We start from the raw sequence: 25,000 nt of genomic DNA on the forward strand, positions 1-25,000 counted from the left end.
ATGTCTGTGTGTTTGTGTGTGTGTGTGTGTGTTTGTGGTTCTGTCTCTGTGTGTGTGTGTGTTCATGTCTCTGTGTGTGTGTGTGTGTGTGTGTGTGTTTGTGGTTCTGTCTCTGTGTGTGTGTGTGTGTGTGTGTGAGTTTGTGGTTCTGTCTCTGTGTGTGTGTGTGTGTGTTCATGTCCCTCTGTGTGTGTGTTGCAGGTCTGGACGACTGCCTGCAGCAGTACGTGTGTGTGTTTGAGCGCGGCGGCGTGTGCGGCGAGCGCCTGCTGAGGATCAGCCACGGGGAGCTGGAGGAGCTGGGCGTGTCGCGCATCGGGCACCAGGAGCTCATCCTGGAGGCCGTGGACCTGCTCTGTGCCCTGGTCAGTCCCCCTGTGCGCGTGTGTGTTTGTGTGTGTGCGTGTGCTTGTGCGTGGGCGTGTGTGTGCGTGTGCGTGTGCGTGTGCGTGTGTGTGTGTGTGTGTTTGTGTTTGTGTTTATGTACGTGCAGACACATTCACTGATAGAGTGCTCTGATAGACGTATACATATATTAATTAAATATATATATATATATATATATATATATATATATATATATATATATATATATATATATATATATATATATATATATGTATAAGGTCTAGCCTCTCTCTCTCTCTCTTGTTAGTCTGTTGTCTGTAATTTGTATCTATGCGAGTGGGTTTCCCGTCTGTTGCTTTTGTGTTTGTGTGCGTGGTTGTGAGAGCATGCGAGGCCGTCAATATGCTCTTCACAATAGTCAGTCTGTCTGTGTGTGTGTGTGTGTGTGTGTGTGTGTGTGTGTGTGTGTGTGTGTGTGTGTGTGTGTGTGTGTGTGTGTGTGTGTGTGTGTGTATATGCTAGTAAGGACAGGACAGGACCAAGTGTGCAATTGTCCGTACATTTTTGGGGTTTGTCCATCAGTTGGTGTACGTCCCCTCGACAAAGGAGCCAAAATGGTCGCCAAAATGATTACCAAAGGTCTTATATTCTTGAGGGAAAATTGTTTTTGTCGCAAACCGCTTGACCAAGCGTGAAAGTAAACTGCAACCACAGCTTACTTCATGCTGTTCATTGCTACCAGAGCCTGTATCAGTTACCCTGTTTGGCCCCTACAGACTCTCTGGGGATTGGAATGGAAGTGTGAAGGGAGTTGTACACCAGTAAACATATAAACACATCCAAATGTTCCTGTCTTACGGATCAAACAGGAAAAGGCTGAACCTGATTGGAAGTGTCAAATGATGCCAGGTCATGGTGTACATTAGACCCTCATTATATCCTGTGTCTCTTCCACACGACACAGTGCCAAGAGTGAAGCCAGCATGAATGACTCCGGATCAGAGGCCAACAGGGGCCTGTGAAGGGGGAGGGGGGGCTTTGAAACCATTGGAAACATTATTCCCCGTTCATCAGTTGGGTTCATCAAGAATTATAAAGACAACCCTGTTCATTTGAAGCATGCAGATGTTTATTGGTCATCAGTGGACAATGATTGGTGAACCCCTGATTACTCTCAACCAATCAGCGGAGTGGTGTGATTTAGTGGTGGAGGAGTTGCTCCTTTAATTACTTCCCATTCATTTTGTTGGTAATTTGTCCAGCTGAGACCCTATTCTTGAAAGTGTGTTTTCCTGTTGCTTGATGACTTTGTGGTTATGGGGTGATAAAAATAGATCCAATGACATAAGCTGTGTCTTATCACTCCCAGATGGGTGATTAGCATAAAGTACAGGACAGTAATATGTATATCTTCCCGAAAGATCAATACAAATGTATACAAAGAAATACAGAACACATGGTAGGATTGGGTCTGATGGGTTGCCTTATCATCACAGCCCTGGTACAGAAGAATGATCCCAGATGAGATCTACAAGTTAAGCTGTCACTGTGTGTGTATCTGCATATGTGTGCACATGCGTGCGTGTGTGTGTAGAACTCGGGTCTGGAGACAGAGAGCGTGAGGACTCTGGCCCACAAGCTTGGCGCCTCGGCCAAGAACCTCCAGAACTTCATCTCCGGCCGCCGCCGCAGCAGCCAATCAGAGAGCAGGACCTCCCGTCGCCTTCCGAATGACCTTTTGACCTCTGTGGTTGACCTTATCACAGCTGCCAAGAGCCTGCTGGCCTGGCTGGACAGGTAACACACACGATGATACACACACACACACACACACACACACACACACACACACACACACACACACACACACACACACACACACACACACACACACACACACACACACACACACACACACACACATACACACTGATAAATATAGAAGCCCCCCACAGGGGTGCCCCTCCGTTCCAGCAGCGTTGTGATTGGTCAGAATGCTCTGCCCGCCTTCTGAAATACCTTCCTCTGAAACCTCTGCTTCACAGGATTCCCCGTTCAGGATCTGAATGTGATATACAGGCATGAAAGTGGTCTTCCGTCGCAGGTTAATCTTGGCTCCATGGGGTTTGAAACCAAGAAACAGGAGTCATATCCCATATCTTTGTGTCCCACAGAACCTGGTGGGGCTGCCATGGTCTTCCTCCATAGGCTGTTATTGTTCTCTCTCCAAAGTAATGTTCCCTCGTAATGCTGGAATACATCAATGTATACGGTCTCTATGTCAGCTGAGTTGCTCCAAACACACTGTGCGTTCTCATCCCTCCACGCTCGCCTCTTCTTTTCAAACTGACATGCACAATTTCTTGCTGTGCGAGAAGAATCCTATTTGCATGTTATTATCGCTAATGGCTGACAACATGGCCGCCGCACAATCACAGAGAGCTGTAATATCGCAAAGACATTCAACGTCCCAAATCCGGTGTCGTTTTTTGACACCAAAGTATGAAAATGGTAATGATTTGATCCGTGTCTCGTCAGGGGTGCAGATGACAAGCTGTGCCGACTGCTGGCAAATACTCGCTCTCGTCTAGGCAGAAATCTCCCATCAGCTCCCCCTCTCTCTCTCTCTCTTTCCCTTCATAACAACACACTCTTGTAGGCCCAACCCGCTAGTGTGCTAACAACGTAGGATATATCCCTCGTTAGTGACCCCGGTTCCATCACCCTGGGGGTTACGACCCCGGGTTCACACACTGGGCTGCATGCTGCATGTTGTGCTCCTTCCCTCTTTCAACCGGCCGTCCTCTCTGTCTTCCAGTCGTGTCCATGAATCCCACTCTCTCTCTTAGTCCCCCCCGCACCCTTCCTCATCCGCATGCTGTGAGCAGATGTAGTGAACACCAGTTGCTTTGATTTAACTGCACACATAAACTGAGACCATTCAGGATCCAGTCGGTTTGGATCATGTTGGGACATTGCATGATGGGAATCTACCCGCCTGTGTTATTGTGTGCGTTTGTTTGTGTTTGTGTGTTTCATTTGGATTATCTCTATGAGCATATACTATAGTTACACTTTACTACAAATTATACTATGTGTAAAGGTACTATACCATGATAATGCTATAAACTAGCAACAATATGAGTACCATGGTACTATATTATTATTTGATTATGTGTTACTGTAATTTGAGTATGTACTAAAATACTATACAAATATTTATTATATGGGTATGTATTATATATAATCACAGTAGTAACTACTTTAATAATGTAGGAGTACTATAAAACTATGACATAATACTAGTATTTACTGTATAAGTTTTATATTATTACAGTGTAAAATGCTGTAATAAAGAATAGGCTCTACAGTTTGAGTCTGATGCATCTCAACAGGCTGTTTGACCTGAGGTCCTTCCTTCATGTTTAGATATAATTTATAAACATAATTTGAATATGTATATCTAATTTATATCATATTATATAATAATATGTTTATATATAACAGCCTCAATAATGCCCCAAATAACTAACACGCACGTACACACGCTGACACACAAACTGGCACACAAACTGGCACACACACACACACACACACACACACACACACACACACACACACACACACACACACACACACACACACACACACACACACACACACACACACACACACACACACACACACACACACACACACGTTGGGCTTGGGGCAGTGGCTGTATTTGGATCTAGGTCTTTAGGACAGTCGACTATGTTTGACAGCCTGTGTGTGTGTGTGGGTGGTGGTGTGCGGGTGTGTGTGCGTGTGGGTGGGTCTGTATGTAGGTGCACGTAGGGATGCGTGTGTGTGCGAGTTGTGTGTTTGTGATCAATTGCCTGCGTTTGTGTTTGTGTATTGATTCAACGTTTGTTGGTTTGTGTATCTGTATTCTCGTTGGTTTTACTTCTGGTCTTCTGAGAAGATCTGAATGGGCAACATATATGGATATATGGGCAACAATTAATTGTAAATTATAATCCAAAACGCATCTGTGTGCATCTTACACAAATACACAAGCACACACACACACACACGCATACAATCTGCATAGTGATATACATAAACGATACATAATCGATAATAATAAACAATAACTTGGTGATAAAGTTGTCAAAAGCAGGGAACATACTAAACTTACTAGAAGTCGACAAGAAAATAAAATGTTCTTCTCCACCTTGTTGGTTGCATTCCCCAGGTGTGTTATTTACATATAGCCAACAATGTATGTAATACATTTTTGAAAGAAAACACTGTTCATTGTATAATCAAGGTAACTTCATCTACAGCTGACAATATGTCAGCTTCATCTACAGCGCCAATATGTGTTGAAATTGGCCACATTACCTCATGTTTGCCTTACCATTTTTTTTCCAAAATGATTTGCAAATTGAGTCTGAGAACTATCAGAGCAGGTGATCAATATCTCTCTCTCTCTCTCTCTCTCTCTCTCTCTCTCTCTCTCTCTCTCTCTCTCTCTCTCTCTCTCTCTCTCTCTCTCTCTCTCTCTCTCTCTCTCTCTCTCTCTTTCTCTCGCTCTCTCACTCTCTCTCTCTCTCTCTCTATATATATATATATATATATATATATATATATATATATATATATATATATATATATATATATATATATAAGTAAGTGCTGCACAGGCACCTTAGCTATAGGAGTCAGAAAACTATTTTGGTCGATGTAGTGATTTGGTCTTTGTACATCAGATTGCATTGTGGGATTTTTTTGGTGCCGTTACCCCAAACTACTGAAAGGACTCAAGAAAGCTGTAGTCCTGTCAAATCCTGGATCAACGTAGCTTGACACATAGGCAATTAAAAAGGAATTCTGCCACTTCTCGCATGAGAAACACTGTTGCAGTTTCAAACACAACAATGTCTGCCCACAATGACAGGTAATTTCACGATGAAGGAACAATGACCATAAAAAAACTAACATAATAGTAAAGGGTTCCAAAGCTTCCAATATGGAGGCAGTCATTGCGATGTGACGATGTGATGTACCCTACATTAAGCACTATAGGTTCTCACCACCGATGGGCTTTTAGTAATGGTAATCGAGTGCATAATGAATAGATTATCGACCCCGTCTGTCTAGATTATTTTGATAACGATGACTTCCGTAGATATTTTCTGGACAATATCTCTATATAAAGAAACATATATCATCTAACTGTCCTTCCTATTAATGTCCTGTTGCTGCTGTGACGCTCTCATTTCCCGTCTGGGACTAGTAAAGAACATCCTATCAGATCTGTAATATCCAATATTTGTCGTTGAGATGTATAGGAAAAGGTGCCCCTCCGTTCCTGCCCAAGGTCCCGCCCCCACTGGCCCCCTCCCCTCGTTAGGCAGACTCCTGTCACCTGTGCCGATGACTCATCCAGCTCACCCGGCTCCTTGTTATTCGTGTCCCGGTTCTGTCTGGTTGCCTCTCTGTGTTAGTGTTGGTGAGCGCAGTAGCTGATTTTGTGTTCTCTGTGAAGCATGCTTGAGTTTGCCTGGCCGCCTGATGCCTCCTCTGGTAACCGTCTATGTTTTTGTCAACACCCGGTAAAGTTCTGGTCACCTGCTTCGAGTCTCCAGGTATAAGCGATGTGATTGGGCGAACCCTTTCATTTGGCCTTTGCTGTCCACAACGGTCAAATCGAATCCATTTCGCCCATGTCTTGTTCTGCATTAATTACGTGTTATACTTGGAAAGTGTGATATATTAAGGAAGTACTATGTGCTATAAAATCCATTTCAGCTTGCCATCTATTGGCCCAAGAGCCATTCGACTTTTTATTTCTTCCTGTAATCATTACCGAATGTTTTTCTTTGTATACTTTATTTGATGTATTGATTAGCTAAATATGGATCCAATACGTCAAATTAATTTACATTAGTTTAAATTAGCACAGCAATGCTAACACCGGTACGCTACTGTGACAAATTAAATGCAGCAATGGTGCCTGTATGAGCTCATCTATGAAACAGTCAATGATATGGAAATAACACGGGGGACATTAAACTGTGTGTTGTGAGAAATTAAACAGTATATCTGCTGGCTTCGCAATGGTGTGTTCCCCTGTTTTGCCCTTTTCTTATCGCTAGTATTCACAACTGCAATGATTGCAAATAGCTGCCAGCAAATATGGAAATCCACACAATGATGATCTCTCTCTACCTCTCGGTCTCTCTGGCTCCTTCTCTTTCTCTCTGTGTGGCTCTGTGTGGCTCTATTCCACTCTTCTCTACCTGTTTCTACCTTGCACTATCTCGCTCTGTGCAGTGGAGAACAGCAGTGACAGAACTCTAATATGTATTATCTGGTCTCTCTCCTCTCTATCTCACTACCTCTCTGTGCCTCGCTCTAACAAACCTCTCCCTCTTTTTGTTATCTGGTCCCTCATGCTCTCTTTGTCTCGCTCTCTCTTTCTCTCTCTATAAACCTCTCTCTCCCTACCCCTCTGAGTTCTCTCGGCCCTCTCTACCTCTCTCTCTCTCTACATTGCACAACCTCTCCCTCCCTACCTCTCTCATTCTCTCTTCCCTCTCAACCTCTCTCTCCCCCTATATTGCTCTACCTCTCTCACCCTATCTCTCCCAGGTCCCCGTTTGCGGCGGTCGCTGATTACTCTGCAACCAGGAACAACGTCATCCAGCTCTGCCTAGAGCTTACCACCATCGTACAGCAGGTGTGTGTGTGTGTGTAAGCTTGAGTGTGGGTGAGCTTGATTGCAAACGTGTGTGTTTGTGTGTGTGTACAGGCTGTGCTTGTGTGAGAGGGCTTGTGGGTGGAGGAGGTAAAATACCTCTTATTCTTTATCAGTATCAGATGTGCTGTGGGTAGTTACGACCACAGTGTTTTAACATGCATCTGTGTGTGTGTTTGCGTGTGTTTGTGTGTGTGTGCGTGTGCGTGTGCGTGTGCGTGTGTGTGTGTGTGTGTGTGTGTGTGTGTGTGTGTGTGTGTGTGTGTGCGTGTGTGTGTGTGTGTGTTAGTTTTGCAGCAGCCTATTACAGTAACACACATCCACCGCCACCTCATCCTGGCTGCACTGAGCCCTCACCATTCCTTTATAGACAGTAATGCTGCTTTCTGCAGTAGCCACTGCTGTGTTGGTTACTGGCAGGGTTTAGACTGAGTGTGTGTACGCGAGTGTGATTGTGTGTATTGGAACACAGGCAATTGGCAGTTAAACAAGACCTAGACACCACATGCTTGGAATCAGTTGATGCGAGTGTGTATGTGTGTGTGTGTGTGTGTGTGTGTGTGTGTGTGTGTGTGTGTGTGTGTGTGTGTGTGTGTGTGTGTGTGTGTGTGTGTGTGTGTGTGTGTGTGTGTGTGTTAGCTTCCAACACAGTGTGACTCTGTTATATGCTCACCGTCTTGCAGGACTGTACGGTGTTCGAGTCGGAGAACAAAATCCTGCACGTGGTGAGTGTGGAGTAATTCAACAGGTTCACTTCACCCAGGTTCAACGCATACAGTAGGCCAAGTGAAGCGTTCATTTACGAAGTTGCTTTGCACACACGCTGTTGAACACTAATATACTTATATGCACACAAAAACACACACAAGCTAACATGCAAACGCACACACACACACAAGCACATATACGTACACAAACACAAACACACACACACACATACGTATACATACGTAAACACACACACACACTCACACATGCACGCACTCATACACATGTACAGAAACAAAGACCCACAGACGCACACGTACATGTACACACTTACACACACAAAAATATCCCCCTCAAGTGTGTGAAGCCTCTTGAATTCTCTCAGATCCCCCCCCCCATGTTGTTATCAAGGCACACTCACAATCAATCAAACACCGCTGTTTGATGATCCATTATGGCTCTGACTCAACCGCTCCCGCCTCTTAACTCTCTGTATTTCTATCCCTCTCCTTCTCTCTGTCCCTCTTAATCTGGCTCTTCCTTTTCTCTATCACTCTCGCTCTGTCTCATTCTCACGCTCTCTTTGCTCTTCAGCTCTCACATTCTCTCCCTCTATGTCTCTAATCTCTTGCTCTCTCCCTTCTCTGGCTCCCTGTTTCTTTTCTCTTTCCGTCTCTCTGTAGCATTCTGTCTCTTTCTCCGTCTCCCTTTTTCATTTCTCATCTACTGCCTTCTCCCCGTCGTTCTCCCTCCCTCCCTCTCCGAGTCTCTCTCTCTCTATAAGTCTCTCTCCCTCCCTGTCACGCCCTCTCTTTATCTGCTCCTGTCTCTGAAATCCTTAGAAATTTGAATATCCTCTCACGGAGAGACAGTGAATCACGTTGCCGAAGCGTTACATAGCAACAGATGTACCTATGTATTAGCAATGGCGCTCGAAATGTCAGGTTTAGGAAGCTCGTTCTCTCGCTCTCTCCTCCACTCCTACTCTTCCACGCCCTCTCTCTGTTCTCGCTCTCTGTCTTTGAATGTTTGTATCATGTTAATTCCCATTGGGTTGAAGCATGTTGCACGAGTCACTTCATTAATTAATCATTAATTGGTCAGTATTAAAACACAACGAGAATGACATTTAATTATGCCCATGTTTGAAGTTCACCTTTCTGCCTGCCTCTCTCCCTCCCTCCCTCTCCCTCCCTCCCTCCCTCTCCCTCCCTCCCTCCCTCTCCCTGCCCCCCATTACGCACCCGTCCCTCTCCTCCCTCCCCCCCTCCCTTCTCTTTCCTTTACTCCATCACTTATTGCCGCTTTCTTCTGCCCCCCCTTATTCCCCCCACCTGCTCCTTCCCGATCTCCCCTTCATCCGCCTGCCTCCCTCCTCTCCCCTCCTCTCCGTCCCTACAACCCCGCACTCTCCCTCCCTCTCCTCGCTCTCCCTCCCCCTTTCCCTCTCTCTCTGCAGTGTAAGACCCTGTCGGAGGTGTGTGAACACATAGTGTGTGTGTCCTCGGACCCCCTGGTGTCCCAGTCGGCCCACCTGGAACTGGTCCACCTGACCAACATCAAGCCCGCTGAGGGGCTGGTGAGTCAAGTGACTCGAGGGAGCCTGAGGATTGGCTGCCCGGATCCCCACCCTGACCGTTACCAAAGCGCCCTGACCTGAACGCAACCAATAGGCCTTTTTGTTTCAGAGCAGCCATTTTGACACGTCGTAGCATGTTAAACACAGGAGTAATTGATTCAATTAATTATGGTCCACATATCAATGGCCAGGCCCACCTTAATGGAATAGGGCCATAATAAAGGTTGTTAATTACGCCAGTGTTTATCCTGAAATGACATGTCAAAATGGCTGATGTGAAAAGATACAATTACACTCTAAATGAATTTACCGTTTGTGCCAACATTAAAGAAAAGTTGTATGTAGCCGACCGTGACAGTTCCCCTTTTAACATTAGGTTTGCTTTGGTTAATTAGCTGTCCAATTGAAGTGACTTTAGAAAAGTGCTGTATGACCAGGTATCTCATGGGTGTGCATTACACAAGTGATTGTGGCGACAAAGAGCTAAACTTTGGATGAACCCTTAAGATCTCTCTCTATCTCTCTCGCTCTCTCTCTCTCTCTCTCTCTCTCTCGCTCTCTCAGGGAATGTACATCAAGTCAACCTACGATGGCCTACATGTGATCACAGGGACCACAGAAGGGGTGAGTGAATCCCATGCCTGCACAACTACCGGTACATAGATATGCATACAAATGCACTATTTCGTCCTTGTACATATTCATCATCCCCCGATGTTAGCCAAAACCTGTAAGCCTAGCTTCCTGTGCCACACCCGGATAGCCAAGCAACCATTAGCCTAGCTTCCTGTTGCCACCACCCTGTTGGCCTTATCTGTTAGCCTAGCACCCATTAGCTTAGCCCTTGTTAGCCTTACTCCCTGTGGGCTGTGGCCCAACCCTTTTGCCTGGCAGGTGTTAGCCTAGATTCCTGTGCCGAGACCCGTTTAGCCTAACTTGCAATATTAAAACAAAATCAGAACAAGATCATGCTTGACATTTGAGCCTGTGCACCTGTTAGCCAGCAGGAAGACACTGCAGGTGCAATCGATAGTGTACGTTAGCGTCCCTGGGAGCCCTGCTGCACTTGGCCCTATTTAGCTTTGTCGGTAAGACCGGCCCTCCCAGCTCACCGCGGCGCAGGTATCGACCGCCATGCAGGATCCATTCATGACCAAGCCAGTTTGAATTCCCCTTTTGTCCTCTACTGTTCTCTAAAGAGGTTATTCTCCATCATTCCTCTCTCTATCTCTATTTTTCTGTGTTTACGTCTGTCTCTCTATCTGACTTTCTCCCTTTCTGTCTCTTTCTCTCTCTCGCTGTCTCTGTATTTACGTCTGTCTCTCTCTGATTCTGTCTCTCTCTCTCTCTCTCTCTCCATCGCGCTGTGTCTAGTCCTCGGCTGACCGCTGTAAGAAGATCCATGCAGGAGATGAGGTCATCCAAGTCAACCACCAGACTGTGGTGAGTGCTGTGTGTGTGTGTGTGTGTGTGTGTGTGTGTGCGTGTGCGTGTGCGCGCGCCTCACAATGATTAATGTGCATGCAGACGCAATTATTCTCAGCTCCTGTTTAAGTGTTTGTTTGCTTGCATGATTGTGTGCGTGCGTGTCTGTATTCATCTATTAGTGTGTTTGCGGGTGTACAGAGATACTGAAGATGTTTATGCACGTGTTTGCGAATGGGTATGCATGTCCCCTGTCTATACATGTGCATGTGTCTCTATATGTGCCTGTCGATGCACTCCTCAAACCTCTCTCCCTCCTAACCGTCCATTGTCTCCTGACCTATCTCGCCCTCAGGTGGGCTGGCAGCTGCGTAACCTGGTGGGCTCCCTGCGGGCCGACAAGGGGGCCGTGTCTCTCACGCTGAAGAAACGCCCCCAGAGCACCCTCAGCTCTGCCCCCGCGCTGCTCAAGAACATGCGCTGGAAACCCCTGGCCCTGCAGGTTTGTGTGTGTGTGTGTGTGTGTGTGTATTTTTGTTTGGCAAGCATTTATTGTTAGTGTATGTACGGTCAAGCTTGCATAACTGTGTGTGCTCGAGAGTGAGTTGGTGTGCGTTTGTGTGTGTGTGTGCGTGTGCGTGTGCGTGTGTGTGTGTGTGTGTGTGTGTGTGTGTGTGCGTGTGTGTGTGTGGAGGTGTGTGCGTGTGCCACCAGAACTAACGCTACCCTTGATAGACTATATTAAAGTGCTGCTATGGCCCATATCACCACTCCCCCCACCCACCTCCCACACCCAACCCCCCTACCTTCCTCCCACCTCCCTCCCCCCCCTCCCTCCCCAAGCTCCTGGTCCCTCCTGTGCAGGTGATTCCAGCCAAGGCCTGTAATTGGGTCAGGACACTGCGGCTTGGAGCATCTCTCTCTCTCTCTCTCTCTCTCTCTCTCTCTCTCTCTCTGTCTCTGTCTCTGTCTCTCTCTCCCTCCCTCCCTCCCTCCCTCCCTCCCTCCCTCCCTCCCTCTCTGTCTTTGGCTGTCTCTTGGTTCCTCTCACTCTTCCTCTCCCTCCCTCATTGTCTCTTTCCCTCTCTCACACTGCAGCAACAGCAGTCTAATTTTTACCAAAGAGAGAGAGGTAGAGAGAGAGTGACAGAGAGAGCGAGATGATTAAAAATGAGTCCCTCCAAATGACTGCATAATAAGCAGCAAGATAGAAGAAGACGGTTGCTAGCTGGCATCACCCACTAGCTGCTGTCAACCTGTAGATACTCAATCATACATCTTCTATACCTAACACAGCACCATATATTTGATGTATTTCATCTAAAAAATATATTCATTATGTGAATATCATGAATTGAAACAACTATTGGATGAACAATTTAAACCCACATTCTTTCTGCAGCAAAGTAGACTTTCTTTTATTTACACTGCCCGAGTCAGTGTAAATGTTGTTCTTATGAAGCGGTTTCTTGTGTACTAGAGTTAGGTCAAATCCATTTCAGCTCGGTACATTTTTTGGCCGTCTAAATGTTTCGTGGCCATGAATAGGTTAATCAGGTTGTGCAAAAGAGATAAATAAATGATTCAAACATTGTAGGTTTGTGCCCAAAGACTACTTCTGCGTGAGGCTGCGTGGGTCTGCAGCCTCTGAGACGTCACACAGATCCAATAACGCGGTCGAGATCGGAGAAAGGAATCAACATGTTAGCCCTTTTATTGTCACTCATTGCCAATTATCGAGCATGACGAACACGTTAGCCAAATGACACACAGCCACACTCCTCTACAACAAAGTAGGCTATTTAAATAATCATGACAAACTCTCATTATAAGTCAATTGAGAAGACGGTGACGCATCTCGAGTCTGTTTACTATGTCACCTCTGAGCCATTGCACTGCCCGACAATCTGAATAGGGGACAGCTGCTAGCCGCTAGTGATAGCAATGATGGCTCCGATTCTGGTGACTCTGTGTTGGAAATATTGATCGCAGCTGGTGCAGGTAACATATCACACTCGTCGGTTCGGACCTGTTTAGCTACATGCAGCCGAACAGTATTTACATAGGAAGATGGCCTGGTGGTTGCCGGTACATCCACCTCTGCGCTCCGTCTGAGCGACAAAATACACTGGGGCAGCAGGTGATCGGATACGGCTTGTACATTACAGTGCAACACAACTTTAATTAAAAAAAATTGCACTCACTACCAAAATGCATTACATAAGAATGGCTTATTCTTATGTAATGCATTTTAGTAGTGAGTGCAAAACATTTTAATTAAAGTTGTGTTGCACTGTAATAAACAATACCTGCATCTGTTATGACAACACTTAAAGGGATCCCTTTAGGGAGTTAGGGAAGTTATGTCACACCGGGTGCAATCTTGTAAGACATAGCCAACTGACTAAGGCGCGCTTCAGATAGTCAACAAAATTACGTCCTTTGTCCTTTCTTTACCACCTGTCCTTGACCTCGATGGTTAACCGATGAGTTCAAGAAAGGTGGTCTTAGATGAAGACCGCCGCAGTGCAGAGAGAACCCGAGTGCACTTACGCTAAGCTACGTAGTTATGCTCGTGAGGATACTATGGACGATGGTATCCGTGGTGAAACTAAAATGTACCTGTTCAGTTCCTATTCAGCTATTTAAGTTGACCACTGAACTAGAGTCTTTCTCCAGTGCATTTGTACCTTGTTGTTTCATGTAGGCTGATTTGTTTTACATCAATCCCAATTAGTATCATTGCATAAAAATAATTGTGGGTCATGTTGATCTTTTGTTACCGTAAGCGACCGAATGGTGCGTCGCTTTAAATGTTACTGCCGTAAGGTATTGTGGGACAGCATTATTACATTCCGTCCTTAAAGGATGGTGTACCCTATGCTAAAGGAGATAAGAAAGAAAGTATTGAAGCTCTTTTCCTTAGAATTTAGAGAAATCAAACAGCACTTATCATGACTGCTACTTAGACACAGTTGGGTCATTTCACTCAGTTAGGAACCTTCCCAAGCGATTGAAGACCGCCCAATGAGGCAGTGACCTTTAAACATGTCACATGCAATACAGTTCTACATAGTGTGGCCTCAACTTCAGATTCCATATGCGCAGTCAAAGGGATATCGGTGTGAGCATGTTATACGATGTTAGCATAATATTGGGAGTTTTTTTATCAGTGAGTGTTGTCGTAATGCATACAATACACTTGCAGGGGTGACGCAGTGACCCCGGTTTGATTCCTGCCCGTGGTCCTTTGCTACATGTCTCCCTCTCTCCCTCCCATACCTCCCAGTCTGACTCACTCTAGTTTAAAAAATAATAATACCTGCTAAAAAATAATATACTTGCATATAATACAGCATGACTCAGCCACTGTTCGTCGTTTGATTCCGCATATCTCTCGTTCTGTCTGTATGTGAGCGCACAATGACGGAATGCATGCCAAAGGGAAAGCGGCTCCTCCACTGTGTGTGAGCTGTCATCAATCTTGACAGCTCTGATATCAATCGTCAATAATGTTGACAAACTTTATTTGGAACTGTTCAAGAGAAGTACAGTAAACATGTTTGGATATATGATACTGTAAGGATGACTTTTTGCATTATCAATGGCAGGTAGTAGTGAGTGGACCAGCGGGTAGTAGTGATTGGCCCAGCAGGTAGTAGTGAGTGGACCAGCAGGTAGTAGTGAGTGGACCAGCGGGTAGTAGTGAGTGGACCAGCAGGTAGTATTGAGTGGACCAGCAGGTAGTAGTGAGTGGTCCAGCGGGTAGTAGTGATTGGCCCAGCAGGTAGTAGTGAGTAAACCAGAAGGTAGTAGTGAGTGGACCAAATTAAAACTGGCCCTGCCCCCATGTGTCTCTCCTCAGCCAACCAGGAGCCCCGGCAGCAGTTCGGCCACGCCCTCGGGCACGCCCACCAAGAGCTCTGCCCTCCAGGAACTCTACATCCCGCCTCCTCCAGCCGAGCCATACACACCGAGGTAAGAACCCTGAAGAGGCCTGGGGCCTCTCCTTCTGGTGGCCCTCCTGGGTTCAGGGGCCCGGCCCTTGGAGCCCAAACCCTTACCTTCTTGACCCAACCATCGTTGTTCCATGCATCAGGCACTGGCTGTAGGCGTCTAACCTGTAGGCGTGTAGGAACCCTAATCCCCTGCCTGCCCCTTAAGGACATGTTCCTTAATCCACAAACAACTATTTTGTGATTTGCTTTGAGATAAAGTGACTGCTAAATTTGTATGTTGTAATGTAACGTAAGATGAAATCAGACTATATATATTTTGTCTATTATTTGGGAGTACACATAGGAGGAATGAAATTGTTTATATACATAGCTTACCAGACATACCTCAACGTCAGGTAACTACCTTATTTCCATATGAAGGATCTGATTTCTGTTAAAACTGCTGTTGCCATAGAGACGAAACGGGTACCGTCTCTGGAGACGATGTTCCTCGTAGCCATGAAAGCATTGTGGTTGCTAAGCGACCAGAGTCACCAAACTCCTTCCTGGACCAAGAGTCCGGCCGACGGGAAGAGGAGGAGCCTGTGTACTGCACTACGCCCACTTACGGTGCGTGTCACTTCCTGTGTGTGTGCGAGGAGAGGGGGGGAGGGGGGTCTGTGTTTCTATGCTTGACTGTGTGTGTGTTCAATGGGTTTGTGTGTGAGTGTGTGCGTGTGTGTGTGTGTCTATGTGTGTAATATAACTGTGATTTGGTAGCACAGTACCTATTCACAGAGCAACAGGGTGCCAGAGAATTTTTTGCGATAAAATATGAACTGCAACAAACATGGTGCGATGTCATCCCTAACATTTTTGACAGCCAAATAAAAAATTATATTGAAAAGAATTTGATTTGCAACTATAGAATTTAATATGAATTGATTTTCTGCATGTGTGGTTGGGTGTGTAATTGGTTTTGTGTGTTGGTGTGTGTCTGACTGTGTGTTTGTACGTTTTTCGGCTTGGGTTTGTGTGTTTGTGTCATGGCGTGAATGTGTGTGTGCGGCGGTGTGTGTGGTGGTATGTGTTGCTTTGTGTGTGTGTGTTTGTGTGTGTCTGTGTGGGCATGGGTGTGTCGGTGTGTGTGTTGTGGTGTGTGTGTGTGTGTGTGTGTGTGTGTGTGTGTGTGTGTGTGTGTGTGTGTGTGTGTGTGTGTGTGTGTGTGTGTGTGTGTGTGTGTGTGTGTGTGTGTGTGTGTGTGTGTGTGTGTGTGTGCTTGCAGGTAGACTGAGACCTATCTCTATGCCTGTAGAGTGTAACTGGACTGGTGATTACGAGGACCCAGCCAAGCTCAACAGAGACAACCAGAGAGGTGAGTGTGTCTGTCGCTGCATTTCTCTGAGTGTGCGGTGCTTGTGTGTACAGTGATGGGTGGGCGTATGTGTCTTTGAGCCTGTCTATGTGTGTGAGTGTCTAACTGTGTGTGTGTGTGTGTGTGTGTGTGTGTGTGTGTGTGTGTGTGTGTGTGTGTGTGTGTGTGTGTGTGTGTGTGTGTGTGTGTGTGTGTGTGTGTGTGTGCAGCCATGTGTGGGAGTGTGGGCGTTCGTGTGGATCTCCTGTTTGATTCTGTTAAATGTCCCTGTCGCTCCTCATTATGAGCAAATCAATGCCCACAGGCTCTCTCTCTCTCTCTCTCTCTCTCTCTCTCTCTCTCTCTCTCTCTCTCTCTCTCTCTCTCTCTCTCTCTCTCTCTCTCTCTCTCATATCTTGTCTCTTTTTAGCATTAGAGAGAGATGATGAGAGAGATGAAGAGGGGAGGATGACGAGGGCGGGAATACACTCAAAGGGAGGTTTGTTTTCGAGACATGAAGACAGTTGTCGCAAACGAGGGAGAGGAGAGAACAAAAAAGGTCAGACCTGAAGATGGAGAGAACACAGGGAACAAATGAAGGAGGGGTGGAGGAGAGGGACAGGGAGATGCTGCAGAGAACAGGAAAGAAGTGGTGGGTTGAGAGGTAGAGAGAGAGAGAGAGAGAGAGAGAGAGAGAGAGAGAGAGAGAGAGAGAGAGAGAGAGAGAGAGAGAGAGAGAGAGAGAGAGAGAGAGAGAGAGAGAGAGAGAGAGAGAGAGAGAGAGAGAGAGAGAGAGAGAGAGAGAGAGAGAGGATACATAGCCAGTGCAGGAGAGAGTCAAATGAAGGAGGGAAGAGTGGGAGAGGCACAAACTGGGAAAAAAAAAGAGACTGTTCTTTGTGACCTCCACCTGAATCACTCACACAGTTGCCATGGTTACGCTGACAGCAGCCTTTCTCTCTGTTTCACATCCCATTGGCCGCTGCCTAGCAACCAGGGGAGGAGAAGGTGGGAACAGAGAGAGAGAGAGAGAGAGAGAGAGAGAGAGAGAGAGAGAGAGAGAGAGAGAGAGAGAGAGAGAGAGAGAGAGAGAGAGAGAGAGAGAGAGAGAGAGAGAGAGAGAGAGAGAGAGAGAGAGAGAGAGAGAGACCTGAGTTGGCTGGAGAAGTCATGTCGTGTTGCAACAGATTACAGTGACACATACACAAATACACACGCACACTCATAAACACAAACACACGCGCATGCACACACCTGCATTCACATATACCTGCATGAAAACACATGCGCGCATGCACACACCTGCAAACAAAACATCCACAGAAACGCACACACACACACACACACACACACACACACACACACACACACACACACACACACACACACACAAAAACGTATTTATTTAATTTCCACCATGCAGCCATAAAGGCTTATTATTATTAATAATAATATTTCTGCGTATAGTGCTTTGGCCCTGAACCCTAAAGTAACTAATTGCTTTTTGCTCATAATGAATATTATATCGGCAGTCCTCTCTGGATAAACACAGCCATATAAGCCTTTTGTGTACACTTCTACTTTACAAAATCCTATTTTCATTTGATTTACATTTAGTCATTATGCGAATGTTACAAACTGGAACAAACATAAGTGCTGCATGAAGTAGAAAATATGTAAGGGATAATGTATAGAACGCCGGTCATTATCGAGAAAATAAGCCCCGACAGGGCGAACATGACACCGACGCGCAGCGGAGGTGTCTTGCTTCGCCATGAAGGGGCTTATTTTTCGATAATGACCGGCGAAGTTCTATACATTATCCCGCTTATTACACGGCTACTTCCCAAAACTAAACAATTTATTTACAATGTATTTTTTACCAGCATTCATAGTGTTGATCAGCAGAGAAATAGTCCGCCCAAGACGTTAACGTCGTCGCTTAGCAACCGACAGCGCTTGGGGTGATACATATCCCGCTTATTACATTGACAAGTTACCGGACTACGTGCGGAGTGATACCAAGGGCAAAAAGTCCTTTTGTTTACCTTGACAGCGGTCATTATTCATCCGTTGCCAATGAATTATCCAAAAATAATTGACCGCTGGAAGTTGTGAAGTGCCCATGCAATTTAACGGAACGTTGAAAAGACCCGTGTAATAAACACATATATCTCGAAAGCAGCTTTGGGAATCTGAAACATTTTCATTTATTTAATTATATTTGGGTGATTAATGGTAGTCAACTGCAGTAAGTAAGTCAGTGCATTGCAAAAAAAAAATTATACTTAAAACAACAAGCACAAACAAAGAACTACATATTGTTTACAATGTTTAGCTATATCACCCTGTGATATAGCGCACCAATATCATCCTGTGCTGTGATTGGCTGTTCCGCAGAGGCGTCACTGCTGCGCTACGTGGGATTCGCCGGTAGGGAGGTGAGGACAGGCTCTGAGGACTACTCATCCCACACGGCCCGCGTGGGCAAACGGTCCAATGACACGGCCAAGAGGGCAAAGAGGCGGAGCCACCACAGCCAAAGTCCCTCCCACTACGTCCTCCAGCCCAATCAGAGGGACTCTCCACCAAGAGAGCCCGCCCCCATTTATCACGTGAGTGGTGCACTGGTTTGCATTATATTGCCAACAATCTTTAACTAAACTGGCTGAACCAAGTTTCACTAACGGCTTCATGCCATGACTTTAAGCCGCGGGTCCACCAAATATTTTGCAGAGTAAAAAAAGCATTCTCATTAGCAGGACCAAAAAATTTGATAATATTTCTTGATTTAATTATATAACATATACAGCGTCCCGGCATGCAAATATATTTTATTATGAATTAAAACAATTATCTAATTGTAATATTACGGGATTAAGGCATTAAGGTATTATCAAATTCTACTCTACTGTTCTGCTCTCACCTAAAAACAAAACATAGACACAACACAGGATTATTACTTCCAAACACCGGCCGTTCCAAGCCTGGACCGCCGCGAAAACGTTCCAGAGTCTAAGACTGGGAACGCCATGGAAGAGCGGGTGGTGCGTTTGAACCACAGCCTCGCTGAGACAGCTTGCAGCAGGGACGCACTTTGAGACGGAGACATGTGATGACCACGGACCCCGACACACACACACACACACACACACACACACACACACACACACACACACACACACACACACACACACACACACACACACACACACACACACACACACACACACGCGCATACAATCACACACACGCAAACATGACCCCCCTTCCCATGATGTCATGTAATGAGATGGCATCTGTCCTCCCGGCAGTTCGTCTGACTTGACACACACACCCAAACGCTCACACACACATGAGCTTGGCCCACAGTGACCCTCACGGAGATCCTGACAGCGTTGGAAATTTGTCTGAGCTGGCATGCACGTCACACGACGGTGTATGTGTGTGTACGTCTATGTGAGTGTGTGTGCATGCATATGTGTGTGTGTGTGTGTCCCTGCGTGTTTGTGTGTGTGCCTGTGTGCGGTTGTGTGTCTCTGTGTGCTTGTGCGTGGCTTTGTGTGTGTGTAGGCCTGAGTGCGTGTGTATGTCTCTGTGTGTGTGCGTGTGTGTGTCTCTGTGTGTGTGTGTGTGTGTGTGTGTGTGTGTGTGTGTTGCTGTGTGCGTGTGTGTGCCTGTGTGCGTGTTTGTGTCTCTGTGTGTGGGTGTGTGTGCCTGTGTGTGTCTCTGTTTGTGCGTGTTTGTGTCTCTGTGCCTGTGCCTGTGTGCTTGTTTGTGTGTGTGTGTGTGTGTGTGTGTGTGTGTGTGTGTGTGTGTGTGTGTGTGTGTGTGTGTGTGTGTGTGTGTGTGTGTGTGTGTCTCTGTGTGTGTGTGTGTGTGTGTGTTGTGCAGCGTGTAAGGACACTGTGATGGCAGATGGCATGTCAGTCGGAAGGGGCGGGCTCATGTCATCTGTCCTGCTGAGTGATAGGCTGTGATTGGCCGGCGCCCCTCCGTGTCGAACGTTACAATGTGACATCCCAGCTGTCACTCACACCTGACCTTTCGATTGGGGTCAAAACTTTAAACTTCACTCCTCCTTTTCCTCCCCATGGCTCTACTGCTGTTTGAATATGACCTCATCAGGTCAGGCTCTCTCTCTCTCTCTCTCTCTCTCTCTCTCTCTCTCTCTCTCTCTCTCTCTCTCTCTCTCTCTCTCTCTCTCTCTCTCTCTCTCTCTCTCTCTTGCTCATTCGCTCTTTTGGTCTGTCTCTCTCTCTCCCTCTCTCCTTCTCTGTTCTATGTTTAGCCGTGTCAAAGGTGTTGAAGCTAGGGGGAAATGCAGTGTCATCACCCCACGCATGTGTGGGCGAGAGACACTGGTTCTCTCTCTCTCTCTCTCTCTCTGATGCTGTTTATCCCCATTTCTACATGCCTGCTTCCACTCCTCATCTCTTCCTCTCCCCCTCTCGCTCTGTCGTTTCTGGTGTACCAGGAACCTTTCTGATGTACAAAGGTGATCTGATTCATCCTGACAGCCAGTTATCTCTATTGCGCTCTCTCTCTCTCTCTTTCTCTCTCTCGCTCTCTCACTCCCCTCCTTTACTGCTCTATCTCCTCCCTCTCTCATCCTTTTTCTTTCCTGCTCTGTTTATGAACACTTTCATCCATTCATCCCTCCCTGCTCCTCACGCCCTCTTCTCCCTCTCTCTCTACCCTTCTCTTTCTACCATTATCTCTCTCTCTCTCTCTCTCTCTCTCTCTCTCTCTCTCTCTCTCTCTCTCTCTCTCTCTCTCTCTCTCTCTCTCTCTCTCTCTCTCTCTACCTCCAACCAGTTTGTTCCTCGTTCTCCTCCCCTCTCTCTCTTGTTTCATTATCCCTCTCCCTCTCTCTATTTGTCATCCCTTTCTTACCCTTTCACCGCTCACGCCTATATCCCTCACTCCCTGATCTAACCAGCTCTCGCCTTTCTCTCTCACCCTCTCTCCCTTCCCCTCCCTCTCTCACCCTTTCATTCCTCCCTCGCCCCCCTTATCTTCTCCAGACCTACCAGCAGACCTCGTTGCAGGCGAAAAGCAGGAAAAAGAACAAAGGTGAGGAAGAGAAAGGGGCGGGGGTCCCTTCTGGAACCAAACAGGTGATAATGAGGCAGAGCGCGAGGGGGATAGAGAGACGGAGAGACTGCCGCAGAAAGTGGCGACGTGGCAAACTACCGGGGAAAAAGGGAAATTAATGAAAGTGCCCTCACTGTTATTTTTCCGAATCATAGAGCTTTACAAACACGTCAACAAAAAGGTTTTTCATCGGGGTAACACGTTTCTTTTGCGTTTTGGAACCGTGCTTACGAGGAAGGAGATGAAAGAAAACACTTTGAGGCTCTGCCATTTGGCAAGTCATCGTCAACCGCAACACGCAATCATCACCTGGGTGCTAAACGATGACACATCAGCTCACTGATCATCACACATCAGGCTACAACTTCACACCGAGACTGCCTCAGACAGGGGGCCCGCGGGGATATTAAAAGTATTTAAAGTCTTAAAAATATAGATATATTTCAAGGATTTAGGATAGTAAATCTTTCTTTTATATCCTTTAAATATTCCTTAAACTTTTATATATTTTTTTTAACATCAAATCACTCAAAAATGTATGTATTTTTTGTGAATAAAGATATATTTAGTGGCCTCCCATGGCATGCCCACGCTGTGTGGACCACTGCACTGCCCCTGAGAAGCACCACTGCTTTATTGGACTATGTCAATTTATTTGTGTTCTTATAAAACAAATCCATATTGGGCACTGTTATTTAACCATGTGCCATTGGGCCATGGAATCTGTATTAAATTGCAGTCTAAGTGGTACAAAAAGTTATAAAAGTAGGTCTTGAATTGAACTGGTTGAAACCTGCAGGTAGCCTGCTCAGAGTTTGGAGGCGAGAGGCCTCACCGAAACCCCGCCTGCTTGTGATGTCACTTCCTCTGCGGCCTGGCCATCTCCCCGAGAATGGCACACGCTAAATAAAAAGTAGAGGAAATAACAAGTGACTAGCGAGAACGAGTGCGTGGCCTCACGGGAGGCTCCATTCCCCCAGAATGCACTGGGGTGCATCGCCTGCGCCTCACCTGGGCCGGTCTGCACGGCGCTCCGCACGTCATCGAGTGGCAGCAGGGGTTATTTTAAAACGCCGGCTCGGTGCCGTGTCACTTCTCGTCTAATGGAGTGGGATGTCCTCGGGCGCTGAAATAATGAATCCCGCTCAGACGTTTCCTTTCTCCGTCTGTTAGAGCCGGGCTCCGACGCATTGCATTCCCTCGCCGTCTGCCCAATCAGCAGACAGCCCTCCTTTGATCCCCCCCGAGACGAGGGCGGGGAGTGAGGAGGAGGGAGGGAAGGTTTAGGGACCGTCGCAGTGCAGAGCTCCTCTCGGCTGATGTGTGCGCACGCCGTGGGGACCAGGGCTGTCTGGTGGCCGGGACTCCCCGAAGGTTCGGGGTTCAGAGCTGAATGTCGGCTCGGCAGTCCTACCAGTAGGTAGCTCTGAACCACATGGCAGTAGACTGTCTGACCGCAAAGAGGTCAAGACAAGCAGGAGAAGCCCCGATGATACAGAATGGAGAGAGAGAGAGAGAGAGAGCTAGGGAGAGAGAGCGATCAGGAGGAAGGTGCTCTGTTTCCTGCCTTTCTAGCATGCAACGTAAAGTTTTCAATTTCAGGGGTCGATTCTTCTTACCCCGTGTTACGAGACAGGAAGTGTCTCGTAACACTTCCTGTCATTTCCGTGAATAAATTGGACTTCCAGCTCCAGAAATGGAAGGAATTGATTTTACTATCCAGCCTTACAACAACGGACGTCATCCACGATGAAATAGATACTCCATCAGTATATTCCACCGCCCTCCTATGTCAGTCCGACTCATGCTGGATACCAGTGGTGTATAAAGTACTCAAAAGCCATACTTAAGTAAAAGTACAGATACCTTACTGGAAAATTACTTAAGTAAAAGTAAAAGTCACCTTTTAGAATAGTACTTAAGTAAAAGTATTAAAGTATCTGATCTTTACTGTACTTAAGTATCAAAAGTACTTTTCTGATATTAAATGTACTTAAGTACTGAAAGTAAAAGTACAAGTAACTGCTGTTAATAAAAAAGCAAAGGGTCAGAAATTTGAGAATAAGTAAGGAATAATCACCGAGAGGCCGGGCAATAAACAGTTTGATATGCCCGGCTCGTGGACGGCTTACCGCCCGAGACAAAGTCGAGGGCGGTAACCTTCCGCGAGCCGGGCATATCAAACTGTTTATTGCCCTGCCTTGAGGTGATTATTCCGTTTATTCTACTTCGCGCCGGCCAACATAATAAAACAATTCAAATACTTTAATAATTAGCCTTTTTCTTATTCGTATTGCATGCTTATTAAATGTATGCTCTGTTTAAGTTCATCTCCCTCGAAAAGTAGTTCCCTTTAGAACTACGGTGAATAACGTTAGCTCAAGTACAGAGAAATATAAGTAGTAAAGTAAAGTACAAATATCCAAAAAAACTACTTAAGTACAGTAACGAAGTATTTCTACTTCGCTACTATACAACACTGCTGGATACAGGGCCTTGGATGAGCCACTGCGCTCAATGAACCCCTCCATGCTAAGCTACGCTCACTAACCCTAGCCTGTCCCTGTGTGACCCATGGTGGTCCTCACTAACCCTAGCCTGTCCCTGTGTGTCCCGTGGTGGTCCTCACTAACCCCAGTCTGTCCCTGTGTGTCCCATGGTGGTCCTCACTAACCCTAGCCTGTCCCGTGGTGGTCCTCACTAACCCCAGCCTGTCCCTGTGTGTCCGGTGGGGGTCCTCACTAACCCCAGTCTGTCCCTGTGTCCCATGTTGGTCCTCACTAACCCTAGCCTGTCCCTGTGTGTCCCGTGGTGGTCCTCACTAACCCTAGCCTGTCCCTGTGTGTCCCGTGGTGGTCCTCACTAACCCCAGCCTGTCCCTGTGTGTCCGGTGGGGGTCCAGGCCGGGGCCTGACCTCTCTGAGCCGGCGCCGGGTGTCCTGCAAGGCGCTGGGCCGGGGCGACTGCGAGGGGTGGCTGTGGAGGAAGAGGGACGCCAAGGGCTACTTCTCCCAGAAGTGGAAGAAGTACTGGTTCGTCCTGAAGGACACCTGCCTGTACTGGTACATCAATGAGGAGGTGAGAGGGGCTCCCACCTGGGATATCTCACACACACACACACACACACACACACACACACACACACACACACACACACACACACACACACACACCCGCACACGCAGACACACGCATGCTTATTAACAATCACTCACACACACACACGTGCTTAACATCAACCACACCTGCAGGCTACATGAAAACCATACACACATGCTAAATCTAATGGGAAATCACACACACAATTAATAATAACCACACACACACACACACATGTGAAATCACACACACAAACACACAGGCACACACACATGCTAAATAACCACACATAGATAAAAACATATAGAATAACACACACAAACAGGCACACACACACACACATGCTAAATAACACATGCCAACACACACACACACACCCACCCACCAACATTTTCATGCAGGCAGAAGCTTTCAAACACACACACACACACACACACACACACACACATAAATGGAAAAGCAGAAATACACACAATCACCCATACACATCTCACCCAATGACGCATGCAAATCCACGCAGGCAATCAAAGACACACCTGCAACAGACACATGCTTGTTATGTCTTGAACACGTGTGCAAATGTACACACATACAAGCAAGGACACGCATGCACAAATGTGAACCCATGCATATATTAACAAGATGGTGAGGTCCTTGAAGGGAACTAGCGCTTGCACACACACACACACACACACACACACACACAC

The 25,000-nt window shown here is 46.5% G+C and overlaps 1 protein-coding gene across 3 annotated transcripts in view; it reads left to right on the forward strand.

The window, feature by feature from the left end:
• cnksr2a (connector enhancer of kinase suppressor of Ras 2a) overlaps window positions 1–25,000 on the forward strand; it is a 43,965-nt gene that overhangs the window by 8,129 nt on the left and 10,836 nt on the right. For 2 of the 3 annotated variants that reach the window (XM_030349343.1, XM_030349345.1), the window contains exons 2-15: window positions 202–365; window positions 1,943–2,145; window positions 6,988–7,075; window positions 7,777–7,818; window positions 9,261–9,380; window positions 9,945–10,004; window positions 10,755–10,823; window positions 11,161–11,307; window positions 14,671–14,783; window positions 15,219–15,373; window positions 16,029–16,118; window positions 18,498–18,712; window positions 21,125–21,173; window positions 24,097–24,272. In XM_030349343.1, the coding sequence (XP_030205203.1) occupies window positions 202–365; window positions 1,943–2,145; window positions 6,988–7,075; window positions 7,777–7,818; window positions 9,261–9,380; window positions 9,945–10,004; window positions 10,755–10,823; window positions 11,161–11,307; window positions 14,671–14,783; window positions 15,219–15,373; window positions 16,029–16,118; window positions 18,498–18,712; window positions 21,125–21,173; window positions 24,097–24,272 (1,691 nt within the window). The remainder of the gene's footprint in view (window positions 1–201; window positions 366–1,942; window positions 2,146–6,987; window positions 7,076–7,776; window positions 7,819–9,260; window positions 9,381–9,944; window positions 10,005–10,754; window positions 10,824–11,160; window positions 11,308–14,670; window positions 14,784–15,218; window positions 15,374–16,028; window positions 16,119–18,497; window positions 18,713–21,124; window positions 21,174–24,096; window positions 24,273–25,000) is intronic. The other variant, XM_030349344.1, reaches the window with a different exon arrangement.

Source organism: Gadus morhua, chromosome 23 (genome assembly GCF_902167405.1).
Source record: "Gadus morhua chromosome 23, gadMor3.0, whole genome shotgun sequence".
NCBI classification, from domain to species: domain Eukaryota; kingdom Metazoa; phylum Chordata; class Actinopteri; order Gadiformes; family Gadidae; genus Gadus; species Gadus morhua.